The sequence below is a fragment of the Thamnophis sirtalis genome, unplaced genomic scaffold (assembly GCF_051295495.1).
Source record: "Thamnophis sirtalis isolate CommonGarterSnake01/CBP01778 unplaced genomic scaffold, rThaSir2_p1.2 scaffold_26, whole genome shotgun sequence".
NCBI classification, from domain to species: domain Eukaryota; kingdom Metazoa; phylum Chordata; class Lepidosauria; order Squamata; family Natricidae; genus Thamnophis; species Thamnophis sirtalis.
The window spans coordinates 329424-351882 of NW_028261406.1; the positions used below are offsets into that span (position 1 = coordinate 329424).

The 22459-nt window shown below is 47.1% G+C and overlaps 1 protein-coding gene across 1 annotated transcript in view; it reads left to right on the forward strand.

The window, feature by feature from the left end:
* TM9SF4 (transmembrane 9 superfamily member 4) overlaps nucleotides 1-14941 on the forward strand; it is a 35440-nt gene extending 20499 nt beyond the window's left edge. The window contains exons 10-18 of the mRNA XM_087703139.1: nucleotides 622-754; nucleotides 3008-3089; nucleotides 3205-3280; nucleotides 3494-3577; nucleotides 7056-7231; nucleotides 8363-8426; nucleotides 9941-10060; nucleotides 11547-11636; nucleotides 13640-14941. Of these exons, the coding sequence (XP_087559265.1) occupies nucleotides 622-754; nucleotides 3008-3089; nucleotides 3205-3280; nucleotides 3494-3577; nucleotides 7056-7231; nucleotides 8363-8426; nucleotides 9941-10060; nucleotides 11547-11636; nucleotides 13640-13789 (975 nt within the window). The 3' untranslated portion in view covers nucleotides 13790-14941. The remainder of the gene's footprint in view (nucleotides 1-621; nucleotides 755-3007; nucleotides 3090-3204; nucleotides 3281-3493; nucleotides 3578-7055; nucleotides 7232-8362; nucleotides 8427-9940; nucleotides 10061-11546; nucleotides 11637-13639) is intronic.
* Nucleotides 14942-22459: the final 7518 nt, after the last annotated feature.

A 22459-nucleotide genomic window follows, 5' to 3' on the forward strand; every position in this document is an offset into this window, starting at 1 on the left:
GCTGGTGGCCGTGTGCCTGAAAAGCAACATCTGGACAGTTGTTGGGACTTCAGAACTGGACCCCAAAGTACTGAAGCCGCCTTTAACCAGGGAATCTGGTTTCCCCAATGACTTTGCTTGTCGGGAGGTCACAAAAGTTGATCACGTCATAAATACGAGTCGGTTACCAAGCGCCGGTCGTTGCCGTGACAAATGGCCGTAAGCGCCTTTTTCCCCAGTGCCGTTGTAACTTCAGTCGCTAAGCAGAACAGTTGTAAGTGGAGGACTACCTCTACTTCCGGGGCCGGGGGGTGTCTCTTGTACTTTCCGTGGTCACTGTGTGAGTGGCTGTAAGTCAAGGGCTGCGTGCCTTGGGCGTTACAGATTAACAGAGTTGGAAGGGGCCTTGTAGGTCATCTAGTCCAACCCCCCCCCCAGCCAAGGTTCGAATCCAGTTCGGGAGTCTCTAAACAAAACGTCCCCTGTTTCTTGCAAGGAAGGGTTGCTTCAGGGGCAGGCAGGCTGGATTGCCACAGGTGTGTGTGTGTGTGTTGTGTTTGTGTGTCTGTGTAAAATGGGGGAGATTTGTCGTAGGCTGCTGTCTCATCGTGTGGCCCCCTTTCTCCCCCCCCCCCTTTGCAGGAGGACACCATGGAGGAGTCGGGGTGGAAACTGGTGCACGGGGACGTCTTCCGGCCGCCGCAGTACCCCATGATCCTCAGCTCCCTCCTGGGCTCTGGCATCCAGCTCTTCTGCATGATCCTGATCGTTATCTGTGAGTACGGCCCCAGTGGGCGCCAGCGTTTTCCCCGCGTGGGAAGCCGAGGGGGGGCAGGGGAGGCCTTGATGCGCAGCCTCTCCTGGTGGCACAAAATGGCCCGCTCGACTCCTCCTCCTCCTCCAGCCACACCTGCCTGCTCTCCCTTGACCAACAGATGCGCTGGCGCTGCTTCTAGGAACGCAAGCAGGATGATGCTCCTTCGTCTCTTTCCTCTAAACCCCAGCTCAAGCCTTCCTTTTCTCCCAGTGGCCCTCTTGGCTCCCACACCCCTCTCTGAGCCTGTGCGTCCTCCTTCTCTTCCTTCTCCTCCTCCTCCTCCTTCTGCCTTTCTCTGTTCTGTTTCTCTTCTCTAGTCCTATTCTTTTCCATTCCATATCCCGATTCTATTCTTTCTTGTTCTGTTCCCTTATTCTATTCCATTCTATTCCATTCCATTCTTTATTCCTTATTCACTTCTCTCCCATTCCATTCTTTATTCCTTATTCTATTCCATTCCATTCTAATTCTGTTTTATTCTAATTATTTCAAATTCTATTCTGCTTTATTCTGCTTTATTCTATTCTATTCCATTCCATTCCATTCTTTATTCCTTATTCTATTCTATTCCATTCCATTCCATTCTTTATTCCTTATTCACTTCTCTCCTCTCCTCTCCCATTCCATTCTTTATTCCTTATTCTATTTTATTCCATTCTATTCTAATTCTGTTTTATTCTAATTATTTCAAATTCTATTCTGCTTTATTCTATTCTATTCCATTCCATTCCATTCTTTATTCCTTATTCACTTCTCTCCTCTCCACTCCTCTCCCATTCCATTCTTTATTCCTTATTCTATTCTATTCTAGTCCATTCCATTCCATTCTATTCTAATTCTGTTTTATTCTAATTATTTCAAATTCTATTCTGCTTTATTCTATTCTATTCTATTCTCTTCCATTCCATTCCATTCTTTATTCCTTATTCACTTCTCTCCTCTCCTCTCCCATTCCATTCTTTATTCCTTATTCTATTCTATTCTATTCCATTCCATTCTATTCTAATTCTGTTTTATTCTAATTATTTCAAATTCTATTCTGCTTTATTCTGCTCTATTCTATTCTATTCCATTCCATTCCATTCTTTATTCCTTATTCACTTCTCTCCTCTCCTCTCCCATTCCATTCTTTATTCCTTATTCTATTTTATTCTATTCTATTCTAATTCTAATTCTATTTTATTCTAATTATTTTAAATTCTATTCTGCTCTATTCTATTTTATTCTATTCTCTGTGTTCTACATTCTATTCTTATTCTAATTCTCCATCATCGAGGTCCTGGTTCTCCCAAAGGTGCTTTTTTTTTTCCAAGAGACAACTGGACTTTCTTGTTTTTTCTTTCGAAGACGTTTCGCTTCTCATCCGAGAAGCTTCTTCAGCTCTGACCGGATGGTGAGGAAAGGGAAGGATTGATACTCCTTGCAGACAGCTGGTCCTTTGCATCCTTTTAGAGGGCCCTTGAGGCCACGTGGAGGTTTATCTCTGTCCTCAGGGTCACCTGAGTGGTGCAAATGGTTCCTGTAGCCTGCAATTTTTCCTATGGAAGTCCATTCCTAATCCCACCCCATTCCAGGGGTCTTCATCCCAAATTGCATAGCTAAAAGTTTATAGAGATTCTCCATCATCCAGGTCACGGTTCTCCCAAAGGTGTTTTTTTTTCAAGAGACAACTGGATTTTTTTTTTTTTGAAGCCGTTTTACTTCTCACCCAAGAAGCTTCTTCCTCTCTGACAGGATATAGTGGGGAAGGGAAGGATTTATACTCCTTGCAGGCAGCTGGTCATTTGCATCCTTTGAGAGGGCCCTTGAGGCCACTTGGAGGTTTATCTCTGTCCTCAGGGTCACCTGAGTGGTGCAAATGGTTCCTGTAGTCTGCGATTTTCCCCCTGTGGAAATCCATTCCTGCTCCCACCCCATTCAGCAGACAGCTGGTCATTTGCATCCTTTGAGAGGGCCGTTGAGGCCACTTGGATGCAAAGGATAGAAATGACCAGCTGCCTGCAAGGAATATAAATCCTTCTCTTCCTCACCATCCAGTGGGGAAGGAAAGAAATATCCTGAAATGCCAGCTTCTCCGTGCCACGTTTGAAGGGCAGGTGGCTTGCTAGTAGGATTAAAACCGTGGGAACAGATTCCAGCCTGCCGGTGGCTTTATACAACCCCCAAGGCCAGCAGCCTTTTGTGCCCTGAGGCTTCCCTCTTCCTTTCCAGTTGTGGCCATGCTGGGGATGCTGTCCCCCTCCAGCCGGGGGGCCCTGATGACCACCGCCTGCTTCCTCTTCATGTTCATGGGGTGAGTATCCAGTTGCTGCCTAGCCCCTCTTCTTTTGGGACTGGGGGGGAGGAGGGGAGTCTGGAAAGGGACAGGAGATAACCCTGCTCTCTTCCTTCCCCTGCCCGGCGCGTAGGGTTTTCGGGGGCTTCTCGGCCGGCCGCTTATACCGCACACTCAAAGGCCATCGGTGGAAGAAAGGCGCTTTCTGTGTGAGTGGAGCTGCTGTCTCTGGATGGGGAGGGGGAGGGGGATTTGGGGTGGGGGCACAGGGGGCTTTCAGTCAGGACAGAAAGATGGTGTCTAAGTGGGCTTGGACAGGGAGAGGAATTCTCTTGTTGCAAATGATGGTAGGTTAAGATTATTCCAACCAAAACAGGAATTAAGCAGGCCCACTAAACCTGCTTTCTTCTTTCCCCTCGCAGACGGCCATGCTGTATCCCGGGGTCGTCTTTGGGATATGCTTCGTCCTGAATTGTTTCATCTGGGGCAAACACTCCTCGGGAGCGGTAAGCCTCTCCTTGCTACCCCCCCACTCCCTCCCTGCTCTGGGGTTTACTCCTCTGAGTGTTTGGGATCTGACAGAGAAATCTCAAAAGGCAGCTGGATTTCCTTTGTTTCTGCTGGAAGACGTTTCGCATCTCATCCATTCTGGCAGGATGGATCGTTTTTTCTTTGCAGTCATCTGGTCATTTGCACTCTCTCTGAGAGCTCCTGAGACCATGAGCAATTGACGCAGTCATTAAGCGAATTGATGGGCTGTTTTTGCCGAGAACTACGAGTCATTGCCAGTTTCCAGCCAAAAATATGTCGTAAAATGGGGACATGTGACTGCAGTGACGTAAATGGGGGATGATTGCAGGGCACCCAAAGTTCAGGGGTCAGAAGGGGGGAATATAACTACCCCCAAGAAGTTCTGTTCTGTCTTATGTCCCATACATTATTTTTTTTAGACAGCAAAAGCTTATTTTCTCTATTTCGCATGTCTCGACACCGAGTGTTGCGGCTCACCAGTGGCCATTGGAGCTGGCAGCTGATTCGGAGAGTGAGGAGGTTGGGGAGGAAGATGGGGCCAGTCCTGGAGTCTGGGGAAGGCTCCGATGAGGGCTCTGTGTCAGAGACAGAGAGGGGGCCAGGGCCGTCTGACAGTTACCAGCTGCCTTCGGAGTCAGAGATCAGTGAGGCAGAGGAACAGCTGGAGCCTGTTCCCAGTGTGCGCATGAGGAGAGTGGCCATATGAAGGGAACAGCTAAAGAACGGGTTGACTTGGGAGTAAGGCCACAGGTGGATGATGAATGGCCCCTCCCAGAGGACATAAAGGAGGAGCGAAAGGGGAGTGGAGTTTGCAGGAGACCATGAGTTCCCTTAATTCAGTGGTCCCCAACCCCCGGTCCGCGGACCGTTGCCGGTCCGTGGAGTACCTGGCACCGGGCCGCGCAGCAGCCGGGGGCCATGATCGCTGCAGCGGCCGGGGGCTGCCACCAAAGGACCTTCCCGGAGTTCCCGGTACAAAGTACCGTCCGTTTTGCCCATGCCACGAGGGCAGCAGGAAGACTAGGACAGGGATCTCCTCTTGGCTCCAGCCAGGGAGAGAAGCAGCAGAGAAAGGTAAACCAGCATTTTATATTTTATTTGCTTTATTTGCTTTGCGCCCGAGTGGGGCGGGGAAAACACCTCGCCAGAGGCTGCTGGATAACTTTTTCCAAAGAGAGGGTCTGGGAACTGGGCGGGCGAGATTGGAGCGGGGAGCCAGGGAGCGCACTTAAAAAAAAAAGCCTTTTAAACATTCTTATTCCTAAAGGCAAAAAACCCCATGAGGCTTGCTGGAGAACGGAGCGGAGGTGACGTACGAGGGGGAGGCTGGGCGCCATGGTGGGGGAAGCTGTTGCTGAAATAATTCGATCTGTCAGGAACTCGGAGGGGGGGGAGGTCAGTGGGAAGCCTTTGCTGGCCCAACGCCAGCCGTAGCTCTGAAGTTGAAGAGCCAAGGTGGCGCAGTGGTTAAATGCAGCACTGCAGGCTACTGCTAGATCAGCAGATCAGCGGTTCAAATCTCACCGGCTCAGGGTTGACTCAGCCTTCCATCCTTCCGAGGTGGGTAAAATGAGGACCCAGATTGTTGGGGGCAATATGCTGACTCTCTGTAAACCGCTTAGAGAGGCCTGAAAGGCCTATGAAGCGGTATATAAGTCTATTGCTAAAAAAAAAAGTTGCTTTCCTTTCTACTGAATCCCCGGTCTTCACTCACTCCCTCTTGCAGCACGCCCCGATGTGAAAAACGCCGAGATCGGCACACTTGGGGCTGCTGCTGCTGTGATGTCCAGGGAGGCTCCGCTGGTCTAGAACCCATCCACGGGGGGAGGGATCGTCTTCCCGAATGGGCTGGTAAGGGGATAGAAAAGGTTTTTCTCCAGTTCCAGGTTTCAGCTTCTTGGCTCCATTATCTCATTATCTCTTTCCAGCTTCTTTTGTTGAGCCTCTAATTAAGGTTCATTTTTATGCCTTAATAAAGATCACCTGGTTAAAAAGAAGGAAGAGGCTCCACTGGTCCGGAGCCCATCTGCAGGTTGGGAAGGAGGGAGAGACAGACAGAAAAACAGACAGACAGAGACACAGAGAGAGATGCACACACAGAGTGAGTGAGTGAGTGAGAAACAGATAGACACACACACATACATATACACATAGAGTGACAGAGAGAGGAAGGGAGGGGAGAGGGATAGAGTGATAGAGAGGGAGGGAGAGACAGACACACACAGAGTGTGTGATTAAGTGAGTGAGTGAGAGATAGACACACACACACACATACACACAGAGTGACAGAGAGACAGGAAGGGAGGGGAGAGAGATAGAGAGAGAGAGCTTTCAATTTGTAGGGATGTAACCTGGCTGTTTTTGCCTGCTCTCAAAAAGATGAGCAGGGTTGAACCTGGCTAATAATTGGAGGGGAACCCACCTGGGAATCTCAGTAATGTATATTTAATAGTAAAATATTAAAAATTGTCCAAAAGCAACAATGACAATTTTCATACTACTGCTAAGAAAATTACGACACATCAATAAAATTATAGGAGCTGAGTTTAACTCAAGAGAAACTTTTCTAAAGGTAGACAGTTATATAACAATTCCACAATTCTGAAAGAACAAGCTTGTTCTATATGAAATTTAATGCTACAGTAGAATGAAGTAACACTGAAGGTAAGTGCAGGTAGTCCTCAATGCACGACCACAATTGAGCCCAAAATGTATGTTGTTAAGTGAGAAATTGATTGAGTTTTGCCCCATTTTACAATTTTTCTTGCCACATTTGTTAAGTGAAACAATTTTTTTAAATCAAACACCACCACCCCCCCATCAATGGTGTCCCTTACCTAAAAGTCCACTGGGTAATTTTGGTCATTTGCTCTCAGATGAACCAATATCACTGTTGTTGCAGGAAAAAATGGCACAATATTTATTTATTAGACTTATATATGCTGCTTTGGGCTTCTGATGTTCGCTGCAGCGCAAAGGCTCCTGGGCCGTGCGCAAAAGCTCCTGGGCCGTGCGCAAAGGCTCCAGGGAAGAGAGGGAACAACGCCCCCCCACCCCTGCGCGTGCTCAGCGGGCCACGGTAAAATTATCAAAGGCTGACTGGTCCGCGGCGATAAAAAGGTTGGGGACCACTGCCTTAATTGGTTCGTGACTCTCCGAGGCTCCTTGCCAAGTTCTGCAGAGATCGGCCTGGCAGCTTTCCAAGCCAGATAAGGTCTGTGACCGTAAATCCTCCCTTGAAAGACTCTCCTGGATGGGAAAGAGCAGAATTCACAGCCAATTAATAAAAGGGGTTTTTGTTGGGACCAGGGAAGCCTCGGCCAGAACAGGTTTGCCAAGAAAACCACAGCCTGAACCTTTCCTAGCAGTCTGAGGGAGGAGGGGGGGGTGCTTGTAGCTGGCGGGGGAGACTCCGCCTGGCCGCTGTCTGAGGATTGGCGTCTCGTTTTCCAGGTCCCGTTTCCCACCATGCTGGCGCTGCTGTGCATGTGGTTCGGCATTTCCCTGCCCCTGGTGTACCTGGGCTACTACTTCGGCTTTCGCAAGCAGCCCTACGACAATCCCGTGAGGACCAATCAGATCCCACGGCAGATCCCGGAGCAGAGGTGGTACATGAACCGGTTCGTTGGGTGAGTCTTAGGGGGCCGACGTGATTGCAAGTTGGGGCCGGGAAGTAGAATAACTGTCATAGACAAAAAGCCAGTTTGGGATAGTGCTGCAGGGGACGGCCTAAGGGCCAGGAGCCTGGGAGTTGTAGCTCCAGCTTAGGCATCAAAACTGCCTGGGTGACTTTGGGCCAATGATCAGGAGAGAGTGAGTTCTAGTCCCGCCTTAGCCACGAAAGACGATTGGGTGACTTTGGGCCAATGACCAGGAGAGAGGGAGTTCTAGTCCCGCCTTAGGCATGAAAGATAATTGGGTGACTTTGGGCCAATGACCAGGAGAGTGGGAGTTCTAGTCCCACTTTAGCCACAAAAGACGATTGGGTGACTTTGGGCCAATGACCAGGAGATTGGGAGTTCTAGTCCTGCCGTAGGCATGAAAGATAATTGGGTGACTTTGGGCCAATGACCAGGAGAGAGGGAGTTCTAGTCCCACTTTAGCCACAAAAGACGATTGGGTGACTTTGGGCCAATGACCAGGAGAGAGGGAGTTCTAGTCCCGCCTTAGGCATGAAAGATAATTGGGTGACTTTGGGCCAATGACCAGGAGAGTGGGAGTTCTAGTCCCACTTTAGCCACAAAAGACGATTGGGTGACTTTGGGCCAATGACCAGGAGATTGGGAGTTCTAGTCCTGCCGTAGGCATGAAAGATAATTGGGTGACTTTGGGCCAATGACCAGGAGAGTGGGAGTTCTAGTCCCGCCTTAGCCACAAAAGACGGTTGGATAACTTTGGGCCAATTACCAGGAGATTGGGAGTTCAAGTCCTGCTGTAGGCATGAAAGCTGGACAGGCCGATCATGCTCTCTCGGCCCTGCCCACCTCACAGGGTTGTCGTTGTGGAGAAAACAGGAGGAGGGGAGCACAGGAGAGATGCTTGTCACCTGGAGCTATACATGAAACGGCGGAATTAAAAAATCTAACAATGAGTAGAAAGGGTTGCTTTCCTAGCCTGACTCTACCTAGCTGGGTGCTGAGTTCAAGAAAGCCTCCTGCCTTTTAAAGAATGGGATAATAAATTAGCAGTTGACGCAGTTCCAACAAGATCTCCTGCCTCCATAATGACTCTCTCGCCTTCCTCCCTTCCTTCCTTCCCAGGATCCTCATGGCTGGAATTCTGCCTTTCGGAGCCATGTTTATCGAACTTTTCTTCATTTTCAGTGTAAGTCCTGTGGCCCCCACCCCACCCCACTCCGGTCGTCCCCCAGCTGCTTTGAGCCTCTTAACGCAAAATATTCATTGCCCAGACCCACAATTCACAACCCAGTTGTGGTGCTTCCTACAACCCCATTCAGACCATTTGTATGTAGTGGTGTAAGGTTTCCTGTCTAGGCAGAGAGTTGGACTAGAAGACCTCCAACTCTGTTATTCTGTTCTGTTCTATTCTGTTCTATTCTATTCTATTCTAATTCTATTCTTATTCTATTCTAATTCTACTCTGCGCTATTCTAATTCTATTCTAATTCTATTCTTATTCTACTCTATTCTCTATTCTATTCTACTCCTATTCTATTCTTATTCTATTCTAATTCTATTCTTATTCTATTCTACTCTGTTCTGTTTTAATTCTATTCTTATTCTATTCTAATTCTACTCTGCGCTATTCTAATTCTATTCTAATTCTATTCTTATTCTACTCTATTCTCTATTCTATTCTACTCCTATTCTATTCTTATTCTATTCTAATTCTATTCTTATTCTATTCTACTCTGTTCTATTCTAATTCTATTCTATTCTACTCTACTCTGCACTATTCTAATTCTATTCTAATTCTATTCTAATTCTATTCTAATTCTATTCTTTCTATTATTCTATTATTCTATTCTTATTCTAATTCTATTCTATTCTTATTCTAATTCTAATTCTATTCTCTATTCTATTCTTATTCTATTCTAATTCTATTCTAATTCTATTCTATTCTCTATCTCTGTTCTATTCTAATTCTATTCTATTCTCCATTCTCTTCTGTTCTATTCTATTCTAATTCTATTCTTTCTATTCTAATTCTATTATTCTATTCTACTGTTCTATTCTATTCTTATTCTATTCTTTGAACGGCCACTAAACGCAACGGCTCTAAGTCGAGAACTACTTGTATTAATAAAATTAGCTGAGATAGGAGCCAGCATGCAATGGGAGGATTTAATCCTCTAAGGACCTCCAGCATGGAGCTGCCCCATCAGGACCCCAGACCAACCAGTGGAGACAGGATTTAAGGTCCTCCCTGGAGGCCAAGGTGGTGGCTACGGATCTCGCTCCCAGAAAGTCTTAACGTTGCCAAGTTTGAAGACCTCTGATCTAAGTGGAGAGATTGCAGAGGAAGGGATTACAAGAGAGTAACCCTGGGGAATTCTGGGGATTGAAGTCCACAAGTCTTAAAGTTGCCAAGTTTGAAGGCCTCTGGTATAGGCTCTCCTGCTTGAGCAGAGAGTTGGACTAGAAGACCTCCAAGGCCCCTTCCTACTGTCCTATTCTGTTCCAGAGGACAGGGGCCACAGCCGAAAAGACCCTTCCAGAATTCCTTGGCCTGCTGGAACCTCAGCAGGCTCCTTCCACTAGAGTGGGGCAAGCCGCTCCCATTGGGGTGGGGGAGATGGTTCCCCAGGTAGCCCAGTTCCGTGCCACAAAGGGCTTTCAAGGTGATAACCGAATGTCTCTCCCTCTTCGGTTTTTCAGGCCATCTGGGAGAATCAATTCTACTACCTCTTTGGCTTCTTGTTCCTGGTATTTATCATCCTGGTGGTCTCCTGTTCCCAGATCAGCATCGTCATGGTCTACTTCCAGCTCTGTGCCGAGGTAAGGGGGAGAAGGCCAGGGGTGGGTGGGAGATTTCTGGGGGAACCCAGCTCTATGACCCACCCAGGCTCTCGGGCCTCTGAGGTGCAGGGATCATTCTGGGTCTTGCAGAGAGGTGTGTGTGTGTGTGTGTGTGTGTGTGTGTGTGTGTGTGTGTAAAGTTTCGTTTTAATGTAGGCCGATTAGTGCACATTTGACAAAGTTATTCTGTTAAGTCTGTCTATTGATTGGGATGCAGAGAACGAAGTTGGGCAGAAGAGGAGGACTGTGGGATCCTTGGTGCTCTCTGAGCTTCGTGGTTTCCTTGCAGATGTTTCATGACCCAACTAGGGAACATCATCAGGGCTAGAAGAGAAGGGGGTGAGGAGGAGGAGGAGGAAGAAGAAGAAATGGAGGAGAAGAACTGTGGGGTCCTTGGTGCTCTCTGAGCTGGGTGGTTTTCTTGCAGACGTTTCATGACCCAACTAGGTAACATCATTAAGGAAGGAAGGAACGAACGAACGAAGAAAGGAAGGAAGGAAGGAGGGAGGGAGGGAAGGAGGGAGGGAAGGAACACTGTGGGGGTGCTCTCTGAGCTTCATGGTTTCCTTGCAGGCGTTTCATGGCCCAACTAGGGAACATCATCAGGGCTAGAAGGGAGTAGGGTGTGAGGAGGAGGTGGAGGAGGAAGATGGGGAGGAGGAGGAGGAGGAAGAAGAAATGCAGGAGGAAGATAACAACTGTGGAGTCCTCGGTGCTCTCTGAGCTTGGTGGTTTTCTTGCAGATGTTTCATGACCCAACTAGGGAACATCATCAGTGCCAGAAGGGAGTGGGGTTTGCAGGGAGGAGGAGGAAGATAACGACTGTGGGGTCCTTGGTGCTCTCTGAGCTGGGTGGTTTTCTTGCAGACGTTTCATGAACTGACTAGGTAACATCATCAGTGCCAGAAGGAGTGGGTGTGTGGAGAGAAGGAGGAGAAGCTGGAGGCGCTGGTAGAGGCAGTGGCCTATGAGGTCCTTGGTGCATAATGTGAATCTGTCTTTAGCAATCGTACTTAGACTTACCTACCGCTTCACGGTGCTTTCCAGCCCCCTCCGAGCGGTTTCCAGAGTCAGCCTTTTGCCCCCCAAAATCTGGGTCCTCGTTTTATCCACCTTGGAAGGACAGAAGGACGAGTCAACCGGGAGCCAGTCAGAATCAAACTCCTGGCAGTGGGCAGAATTAGCCTGCACTCTGACCACTGTACCACCACGGCTCCTGACTTTGATTCTCGGAAGGGTCCCAAACGGCCATTGCGTGACCCCCGGGAAGCGGCAACCGTCATAAATACATGCCAGTTGCCAGGCGCCCGAATTGGGATCATGTAACTCATGGGGACGCCGCAGCGGTCGTATCCGCGAGTCCCTTTTTTTTCAACACCTTCGCAACTTCGAATGGTCGTTAAGCGAATGGTTCTAAACTCGAGGAGTGCCTGTAATCCAAAGGTGGCTCTGCTCATTTTGGCAGGATTACCGGTGGTGGTGGAGGACGTTCCTGGTGTCCGGAGGATCCGCCTTCTACGTGCTCATCTACGCCATCTTCTACTTCGTGAACAAGGTACTCTCGGCTTCTGCTTCGCCGACTCTCGCGTTACGTTGCTCTTACGTCATGTTGTTTTGTGTTACCCTGTTTTCCCCAAAATGAGACAGGGCCTCCCCACTCCCCTAATTCTTCCTCCTCTAAACTCCATGTAGTAATAGAAAGTTATAGTTATTGTTATGAAGTGCACAGTCACTCGTGCCCTCGTCCTTTCTTGCTGGACTACTGTAACGCTCCCTACATGGGGCTGCCCTTGAAGAGCACCCGGAGGCTTCAACTGGTCCAGAATGCGGCTGCGCGGGTTATCATGGGGGCACCCAGGTGCTCCCATGTTACACCCCTTTTAGGCGGCCTGCACTGGTTGCCAGTTGTCTTCCGGGTGTGATTCAAGGTACTAATTATGATCTTTAAAGCGCTCCGTGGCTTAGGCCCAGGGTACCTGCGAGACCACCTACTGCCACCGGTAGCCTCCCACCGTCCAGTGCGATCCCACAGAGTTGGCCTCCTCAGGGTGCCGTCGGCCAGACAGTGTCGGCTAGCGACCCCCAGGGGGAAAGCCTTCTCCTTGTAAATGTGTTTTTATTTTCCATTTTTCATTTTCATACAGTCAACATATATACTGTGCATAACCGGGGCCATATAACATTAAACAATAAACACAGCCATTCCTCTTGTCAATAATACTCCCAAAAATAGAAACCCAATGTAGCTCTTCGACCCTCCATACACCCTTTCTTTCGCCCCCTCCAATTTTCCATCTTCCCTCCATCATTCCCCTCTGCCCTACTTCCCCTCCCCCTCTACCACTCCTCTCTCTCGATACACTCCCTCCCTTCCTTCTCCCCCTCCCTCCCGTCCTCTCTCCCACCCTCTCTACCAGGGGGAGAGCCTTCTCTGTGGGAGCCCCTTCCCTCTGGAATGAGCTGCCCCCGGAGCTTCGTATAATCCCCGACCTCCGGTCCTTCCAACGCACCCTAAAAAGTTGGCTTTTCCAGCAAGCCAGCCTGGCCTGAACAAAACCAATCAAAGTATTGATCATTGTTGATTTTAATTTGAATTCTTTTTTTAAAAAATGTGTCATTGTCAATTTTAATTGGGTTTGGGATATCCTGTTTAATTTCTTCTTAACTTTTGTATTATATGTTTCTTTTAATGTTGTACGCCGCCCTGAGTCCTTGGGAGAAGGGCGGCATATAAATCGAATAAACCATAAACCTAAACCTAAATGTATAAGTGGGATGATTTGAACACTTTGGTATAATTCTATGTAGTGACCATTTTATATTAGAAAGATCTTTGTATATTAAACGGACCAATGGTGATGTAATGAACAATTGATATACCTATGATTTGAAATACTTAACCACTATATGAATTAATAATTAATAATGGAGAACTATTCTTCGAACTCTGGATGATTGGTGACATTATGGTCAATTGGAAATATGAATGTATATTATAAATTAATAGCAATAGCAATAGCAGTAGACTTATATACCGCTTCATAGGGCTTTCAGCCCTCTCTAAGCAGTTTACAGAGAGTCAGCATATTGCCCCCAACAATCCGGGTCCTCATTTTACCCACCTCGGAAGGATGGAAAGCTGAGTCAACCCTGAGCCGGTGAGATTTGAACCGCTGAACTGCTGATCTAGCAGTGGCCTGCAGTGCTGCATTTAACCACTGCGCCACCTTGGGAATTCGTTGTTCTAATCTCCGCTTTTTCTCCTTGGAGATGGGTGATATTATAACACTTTAAAGACTCATTGTTATTTGATAGATAATTATGAATTCAAGGAAATAAGGATCGTTACAAATGAAATAATATTAATGGTAATTTGAACACATGATGCTCAATGACAGCGAAATATTCAGTTACGTTTAGTGCAAAACCAGTGATGTTATTCTTAATCAAGTTTTTTTTCCCTTGCTCTTGTTTTGTATGTGTTGTTTTGTTTTTTAAGAAAAGGAATAAAAATGTATATTTTAAAAAAAAATTAACTCCATTTTTCTTCTCCTCCAGCTGGACATCGTGGAATTCATCCCCTCCTTGCTGTATTTCGGCTACACCGCCCTCATGGTGCTCTCCTTCTGGCTCCTGACAGGGACCATCGGCTTCTATGCAGCCTACATGTTTGTCCGCAAAATTTACGCCGCGGTGAAAATAGACTGAAAGACGCCCGGCACACACCCGAGGATGGCACGGATTCACTGCCAGGCGTTGATTTGCTCCTAAGGAAGGAATCTGGGAAACTTTTTTTTCTGCTTCTCCCAAGGAAGAAAAAACAAAATTCCTTCGGGAGCAGGACACGGGAAATTAAAACACAAAACAAAAAAACAACAACAATAACACAAAATTCAACTCTTGGAATGTAATTTTTGGCACAATATCCGTGGAATCGGGGATCTCCTGGAGAGGGAAGGGTGTATAGATTCTTTACCTTTTAATCCTACACTAAGGGATTCTTTTTTAAAAAAAACAAACAAACAAACGCCAGTCCGTCTCTTACGACGAATATTCCTCCCGTTCTGCTTTTCGACCATCACTCGCCATTGTCACGGCCGTTCTAGAGTCCAGGAGGAGAGATTCTCCCATCGCCGTGCTGAAGGTGCCGGGCGCTGCAGTGCCAGGCAGATGCCGGAAACTGGTTTGCTGGCGTTTTTCCGGGGTCTCACCTGGTTTCAGGAACTCTCTCTCCGGGGGCTGCAGGCGTGCCGTTTCCGAGCGAGATAACGTGCAATTTTTTTCAAACTGTATAATCTTCTCACCTGCCCGACTCGGGACTCTCTTTGTGCCGGAAAAAATTCGGTGGAAACAGCGACGGCATCTCCCGTTTTAAAAAGGGGAAGAACGATAAGGGATGTGGGACTGTCACTCTTGAACCTGTCAGCGGATCGGAGGACGCAGCTCTGGGGAGATTTTTTTTTGGGGGGGGGGACCTTTCCTCCCCAAAACGATGATGAGACCCTGAGCCAAAAAAAACCCAAAAACCCTGCGACAAGCAACATTGCCATGTTCATGTGCCAAGGAGTCTATGGCTCAAAAGGAAACTGGCAGTGGGGGGCGGGGGGGGGAGCGAGGGAAGGACTTGGGCCATGTCCTTCGTTTTCGAAAAGAGCCCTCGGTTCTCCCAGGTATTCCTAAAACCATGCTCCCCTGCCCAGCACCCCTCTCTCCAGCCAGCCCTTGGCAAGAGCCACATTCTTTTCCCCCCCCCGTTCAGCCACTGTCCTTAAAAATGAGAAATTCAGTCCGTCACTTTTTTTTTAATCAGTCTCTCCGCAAACGCCGTATTTGGAACACACAACCTGGGGATGGATTCACACACACACCCGGTCTTATCCTGATGCTGAACGGTGACCTCCCCCACCCCCCAAAAAAAAATTCAATCTGGGAATCTCTCAATTTTGCTTTTGAGTGCTGGAGTTTTGCAAAACCAATAAATCAAATCCATCACCCCAAATCGAATTGCTGGAAAAAAAACCACTAAAAAGACGCTCGTCAAACTGTTTTTTTTCTGTGTGAACAAGAAGGTGGGTTTACTTTTTTTTTCTTTTTAAACACTGCTGGAAAAAAAATCAAGCTGTGGTAAGGTTTGCCCCCCCTTCCTTCCCCCCCCCAGACCTAAAGGGGTTCACAGAGTCTTTTCATCCGAGGATTTCTTTCTTTTTAAATGTGAGCATATCTTAAAAAGAAGTTTAAAAAAATGTAATTTCTCACCGATTACGAGCTCTTTCACAGCCCTTCCCTTCCTCTGCTGCCCCCTCCCCAGTTTTTGCCTGGCCCTGATGGATGACCAGTTTGTCACGAGTTCTCCCCGAGGCCCAAGCAAGGGAATTTGGACAGGCTTCCTTGGGTGGTGTCCATCCCCTCGCTGACCATCACCGAGGTCACGTCAGCCTGACCCAAGGTTGAGCCGAGGGATTCCTGGTGGGTGGGTGGGTATGAACTTTTGGTTTGATTTGAGTGGGTCGTTTTCCCCTTGCCCCCACTGGAACTGCTCCAGCCACGCTGTATTTTTACTGTACTGTTTTGAGCCCAAATGTAAATAAATCCAGCGTTGTCCGGTGTGCCTTCGTAGAGATATTTGTGGACCTTCATCCACGATCCGAATTTGGAGACGTGATTCACTTATTCCCCAGTCTTATTACGGAATGCAGAAATGGGGAGACCGTATCCTGGTTTTTGTGGAAAGGGGAGATTTTGCTTAATGGCTAAAGTTAGCGTTTGGGGGTATTGATGGATAAATGACATTTGCACCTTGGAGTAGGGTGAAGAAGATGCTTTCTACAGGGGTACCAACAGGTGGTCTAATGCAGGGGTCTCCAACCTTAGCAACTTTTAAGACTTGTGGACTTCAACTCCCAGAATTCCGCAGTTAGCAAGCTTGGCCACTTTTAAGACTTTTAAGCCAGGTGGCCCGAGGAACTCTGGGAGTTGAAGTCCACAAGTCTTAAATGTGACCCCTGCTCTAAGCAATCCCCCCCGTTAAATTTAGAACATGAATGCCACTGTTATCGTATTGAGAAATGCTTTGTTTTTGGAAATGCTGAATCCTCCGTAGTATCCGGGAGTAAATTCAGGCTGCGAAGGGAATTTTGGGGGTCTTTCGAACTGCCTTCCTTGGCTTCACCCCGTTTCCCAACCTGAGCAACAGAGCCTTATTCCGCAGCCAGCACAGGTAAAAATCACTCGGGGTGGGAAACGCTTATCCTAGGTGTTCTCCCTCATCCATGGTTGTTCCAAAGAGGCTTTTTCAGGAGGCAAACTGGACTTTTGATTTTTCTTTCGAAGGCGTTTCGCTTCTCATCCAAGAAGCTTTTTCAGTTCTGATGTTTCCCACACAGAGCTGAAGACTTGGGACTATATTAGCATTAGCACATAGACCAGCGTTTCTCAACCGTAATGACATTTAAGTCCTGTGGACCTCAACTCCCAGAATCCCCCAGCCAGCACAGCTGGCTGGGGGATTCTGGGAGTTGAAGTCCACAGGACTTAAACGTCGCCACGGTTGAGAAACACTGACTTATATAGCAATAGCAATAGCAGTAGACTTATATACCGCTTCATAGGCCTTTCAGGCCTCTCTAAGCGGTTTACAGAGAGTCAGCATATTGCCCCCAACAATCTGGGTCCTCATTTTACCCACCTCGGAAGGATGGAAGGCTGAGTCAACCCTGAGCCGGTGAGATTTGAACCGCTGACCTGCTGATCTAGCAGTAGCCTGCAGTGCTGCTTTTAACCACTGCGCCACCTTGGCTCTATACCACTTTCCTATATACCACTTTCCAGTGCTTTCCAGCCCCTTCTAAGCGGTTTACAGAGCCAGCCTCTTGCCCCCAACAATCTGGGTCCTCATTTGACCCACCTGGAAAGCTGAGTCAATCTTAAGCCAGTCAGAATCGAACTGCTGGCAGTTGGCAGAGTTAACTTGCAACATGGCATTCTAACCACTGGGTCCCCATGCCTTCCTTTCCTCCCTCCTTTCTCCTTCCTTTTTCTTTCCTTCACAAGGAATAGCCTTTACACTTATGTACCACTTCACAGTGTTTTTCCAGCCTTCTCCGAGCTGTTTAGAGTCGGTCTATTTCCCCCAACAATCTGTGTTGTTTTACTGACCTCGGAAGGACGGAAGGCTGAGTCAACCTTGAGCCTGGTGTGATTTGAATTGCCAAATTGCAGGCAGCCGGCAGTCAGTAGAAGCAGCCTGCAGTACTGCGCTCTGACCACTGCGCCACCGCGGCTGCCTGGATTTATGCTGGTTTAACGAGGGAATGATTGTCCTAGAGTTTTTGATTTGGATCAGGTTTTGATCGAGATTGGGATATCTAGCCTGCTTTGGACGATCAGAATGATATTCACGCTCTCTTTCCAAACGGTCCTTGGCTTACGACTATATGTGGCCCCAAAATTACCACTGCTGAGCGAGACATGGGCTGTTAAGGGAGCCGTACTCCATTGTACGACCTTTCTCGCCCCAGAATGACTGCGGTTGCCTAAGTGAGGAACACGGTTGTTAAGCCGATCTGGCTTCCCCTTCGACTCGGATGGTCGGACGGTCACAAAAGGAGAACATGTCTCTTTCCCTCTCTCTCTCTCTCTCTCTCTCTCTCTCTCTCTCTCTCACACACACACACACGGGTCACTGCAACCATCATAAATATGGACCAGTTGCCAAGGGTCTGAATTTTATGTGACCACGGGGAGGCCGCAGTGGTCATAAGTGTAAAAAAATGGTCTTAAGTCACTTCAGTGCTGTTGTAACTACGCGCAGTCGCTAAATGAACGTCTGTGTTTGACTTGCACAAAGGAAGATGAAGACGGAGACTTTGGGGTTCATAAATGTGCCCATCAATCCAACAACCTTACAGGTGGATTCTCGATTTACGACAGTTCATTTAGTGACCATTTGAAGTTACAATGGTACTGAAAAAAGTGGCCTATGACCGATTTTCACCCTTGCGACCGCTTCAGCACCCCCCCAGGGTCATGTGATCTACATTTGGATTCTTTTGACAACTGTTTCCTATTTATGACCGTCGCGGGGTCCCCGGGGGGGTCACATGAGCCTTTTGCAACCTTCTGACAAGTAATCAATGGGGAACGTGGCCAGAAAGACATAAAATGAGACAAAGCGTACTTAACAAATGTTTCACTTAGCAACGTATGGGCTCAACTGTGGTGATAAGTCAAAGATTACCTGCATTTGGTTTTCTTCCGCAGAGGTAAGCACTTTGACTGCAAATAAAGGGCTGCAAAGCCTGTTGTCACCCCTTCCCCCGACAAGGAAGCCACAACCGTGTGTATACCCCATGTGATTGCGTAGCCTGAGAGCAACTATCAGCTGCAAAAAGTGTGCGTGTGTGTTGCAACTGAAGCAGCCATTCCACTCCTGGCCGGTCGGTTCCATTTGTGCAAAACCAGCCTGGAATTTGTTTCCATTAATTCACCCCTGGCTTCTCTTCTATTATTTCTTCTTTTTTGTTCTGTTGTTCTATTCTATTCTTCTATTCCGTTCTAATTCTATTCCTATTCTATTCTTTTCTCTTTTCTATTCTATTCCATTCTATTCTTTTCTCTTTTCTATTCTTCTACTCCTATTCTGTTCTAATTCTATTCCATTCTATTCTTTTCTATTTTCTATTCTATTCCATTCTATTCTTTTCTATTCTTCTATTCCTATTCTAATTCTATTCTTTTCTATTTTCTATTCTGTCCTAATTCTATTCCATTCTATTCTTTTTTATTTCTATTCTATTTTCTATTCTTCTATTTTCTATTCTCCTTTCCATTCCACTATTCTATTTTCTCCATTCCATTCTTCTACTCTATTCTGTTCTAATTCTATTCTTTTCTATTTTCTATTCTGTCCTAATTCTATTCCATTCTATTCTTTTTTATTTCTATTCTGTTCTATTTTCTATTCTGTCCTAATTCTATTCCATTCTATTCTTTTTTATTTCTATTCTATTCTGTTCTATTTTCTATTCTTCTATTTTCTCCATTCTTCTACTCTATTCTGTTCTAATTCTATTCTTTTTTTTTCTATTCCACACTTTTTCTGTTCTGATGTTCCATTCCACATCTACTATCCTATTCTATCCTAAATTCTATTCAGCGAGGCAGTTTTGCAGAGAATTTTTTTTAAAAAACCCTTTTTCAAAACCTGGCTTGGGGACTTCAACCCACTTCCCACTGTGCAAACGCCGGGACAGTTCTCAACCTGCAACTTTGTTGTGCCTGAAGTTACAGCTGGTCCTCATTTTTATGACCTAATCTTGATTCTATCCTCTGTTGATGCACCCTAGGATTGTGTTGGCTTTTTTGGCAGCTGCTGCACACTGTTGGCCTATATTTAAGTGGTTCTCCACTAGGACTCCAAGATCCCTTTCGCAGTTACTCCTGTTGAGCAAGGCACCACCTATTCTCTCCCCATTCATTTGATTTTTCTTACCTAAAAGTAGAACTTTATCTTACCCAAATTCCGGTTGCTGTATTGGTGGACGCTACTTAACGCAGCTAGTAATTCCTGCACGACTCCGGGGACGGGGGGCGAGGGGGGGGGGAGAATACAGGAGGCGTCATACTTCAAACGTTTTAATAAGCAATTTCATTTAAAAAACAAAGACACCCTTCTTTCATTTTAAAACTTAATTCTGTAAGACAAAAAAGGAAAAGGAAAACCAAACTGAACAGTGATGAGCTGTTATGTTTTGCTAATGGCACTTGAAAATCTTTCCTTTTTTTTCTCTCCCCAAAACCCGGACTTGGGGGGGGGGAAAAAGGCTCTACAATACTCCGATAAAAAGAGGTCATTTGCTGTGTTTAAGAGGGAAAAAGTGCTCGGTTGGGTGAGGAGTTCCACGTTGGGCAGGAGGGACAGAGAGTGGGTGGACGCTGATTAAAAAGAAACACACACACAAAATTCCTCTACACAATAAAGCCAGCTGTGTAAGCCATTATTTCTCAACCTGGGCCGCTTGGAGAGGGGGTGGACTTCAACTCCCAGAATTCCCCAGCCAGCTCTGCTGGCTGGGGAATTCTGGGAGTTGAAATCCACCCCTCTCCAAGTGGCCGAACATCAGAGTGTGACCCAAAGGACTGAATTCCTAGTTCCTCTTCAAATCAAGGTGAGAAACACCTGTATATATATATATATATATATATATTCATTTGACACACCACATCGGTCATTCTTTTGCCTTTTAACCCAAACCACAAACTCTCAAGAAAATTTACACGAGGGAAATTCGAGAGCGGACCCAAAACGGAGGCAGAAAATTGGTTCCCCAAATTCGTCTTTTCAAAAGATGGGAAGAACACGCACATTTTATTTTTGGAGGACTGCAAAGTCGACAGAGCAACCTACTCGGGACTAGAGGCAGGGATGGTGAACGTTTTGGACATCGAGTGGCCAAAAGGGAGCGCATGCACGCCAGAATGTCCCGGAAGAATGGTGGCCAAGTGAGCACGCGCACAGCAGGAAATGAACTTCCAGTTTCCGGCGTGCGCATTCCCAACCACCAGCTTGTCTTCTGGTTATTGGCGCAAATGTGCGCGCGACGATCACCTAGCCGGTGTACATGTGCACAGTGGAAATCAAAAGACCAGCTCTTATGGGTTTCTGGCCCTGCTGCAAAAAAACAGCTGACCGTCGGGCGCGCATGCATGCCAGAAAACCAGAAGAACGGGCAACGCTGTGTCTGCCAGCTGACACGGCTCCGCGTACCGCTTAGGGCACCCGTGCCGCAGGTTCGCCATCACAGATCTAGGATAACTCGGTGCAGCCAACTCGCTGTGGGTCATGAGTCACACCAGCGTTGGAGAAACGGTGGGAGGGAGGATGCAAAAGGAAGGACAAAGGTGAAATGCGAACGACAAAAATCAAAACGTATTTTAAATTATTTTAAATACTGGAAAATGGTTGTTATCCTCCCACGGTGAATTGGTTGCGCCGAGTGTTGGCCCCATTCCGAGACATTTTTGGCCTGGCCTCTTTGGGATGAACTTCCCAAAGTAGGAAATGAGATAAATCATGGTGGGAAAGCTGGATTTGTTCCCACGGAAGGCGCCGAGGGGAGAGGGAGCGTTTGGGATCGGTCCGTGGACCAGCTGTGAGCCGATCACAGAGAGGCAGAAAAAGTGGTTATTTCTCAGGAGTCTTTATCAGTCTCAATGCCGATAAGGGGGACGACGTCATCCAAAATAAATTCATATTCCCCATACTATCAAAATGCAGGAAGTCTTCAAACAAAGCCATGTGTGTGTGTGTCAAACAAAATAAAGTCTTAGGGGGAACAAATAGCCGAGAGAAAATTGCTCTCTTATTACAGAGTTCACTTAAAACACTTTCCCCTTGGTGGGGGGGTATTTTCCGTTTAAGTTACTGATTCCCATAGATCACTGGAAAAGCATTAGGGCTACGCAGGGCCTCTTTCTTATGGGGTGGGGATTCAAATTAATCCCACTGGCGGTGAGAATTTAGGAAGCTTTTTCCTACGATGGGTATAACCCCCTGAATCCAAGGCATATTCTGAATTACAGAAGGGAAGGATGAAACGCAGGGGGGGGAAAAGAGGTTTTTGCTCTACAATCTTGAATAATTTGCTCCCTTAGGAGGGAGAAGGGGAAAAAAACGAACAAAACTGCAAACTTTTAGCCAGCCGAAGAGAAGAGACGAACGATGGGTTAGAATTTAGTATATACACTGGGAAGAAGTAACCAAACGGCTCACTCACGCTAACTGCTAAGCCAAAAGGAAGGAAGGAACTCTTGTAAAATGCCCTGTGATTTAGCGCCACAGAAGGAAGAGTAGTGGGGGTTAAGTACAGCAAAGCCGGCAAAAACGAAATTGGGGGGCAAAAATAACACCCAAGACAAGAGCTAAACCTGACACCAAAGTAGCACTTATACTTATCTACCGCTTCAGTGCTTTCCAGCCCTCTCTTAAGCGGTTTACGGAGTCAGCATCTTGACACACACACACACACACCCCAGCAATCGGGGTCCTCATTTTCCCAACCTCGGAGGGAGGAAAGGACGAGTTAACCTTGAGCCGGTGAGAACTGAACTGCTGGCGGGTGGGCGGAGTTAGCCTGCAATGCTGCCTTGTAACCACCGGGGGCCACCGGGGGTAGCAATTCTCCTTAATATAAAGCAGTGTTTCTCAACCTTGGCCACTTGAAGATGTCCGGACTTCAACTCCCAGAATTCCCCAGCCAGCATTCGCTGGCTGGGGAATTCTGGGAGTTGAAGTCCGGACATCTTCAAGTGGCCAAGGTTGAGAAACACTGATATAAAGGTAAGAAGGCAGAAAGCAGATGAGATGAGATGACCGAGTAG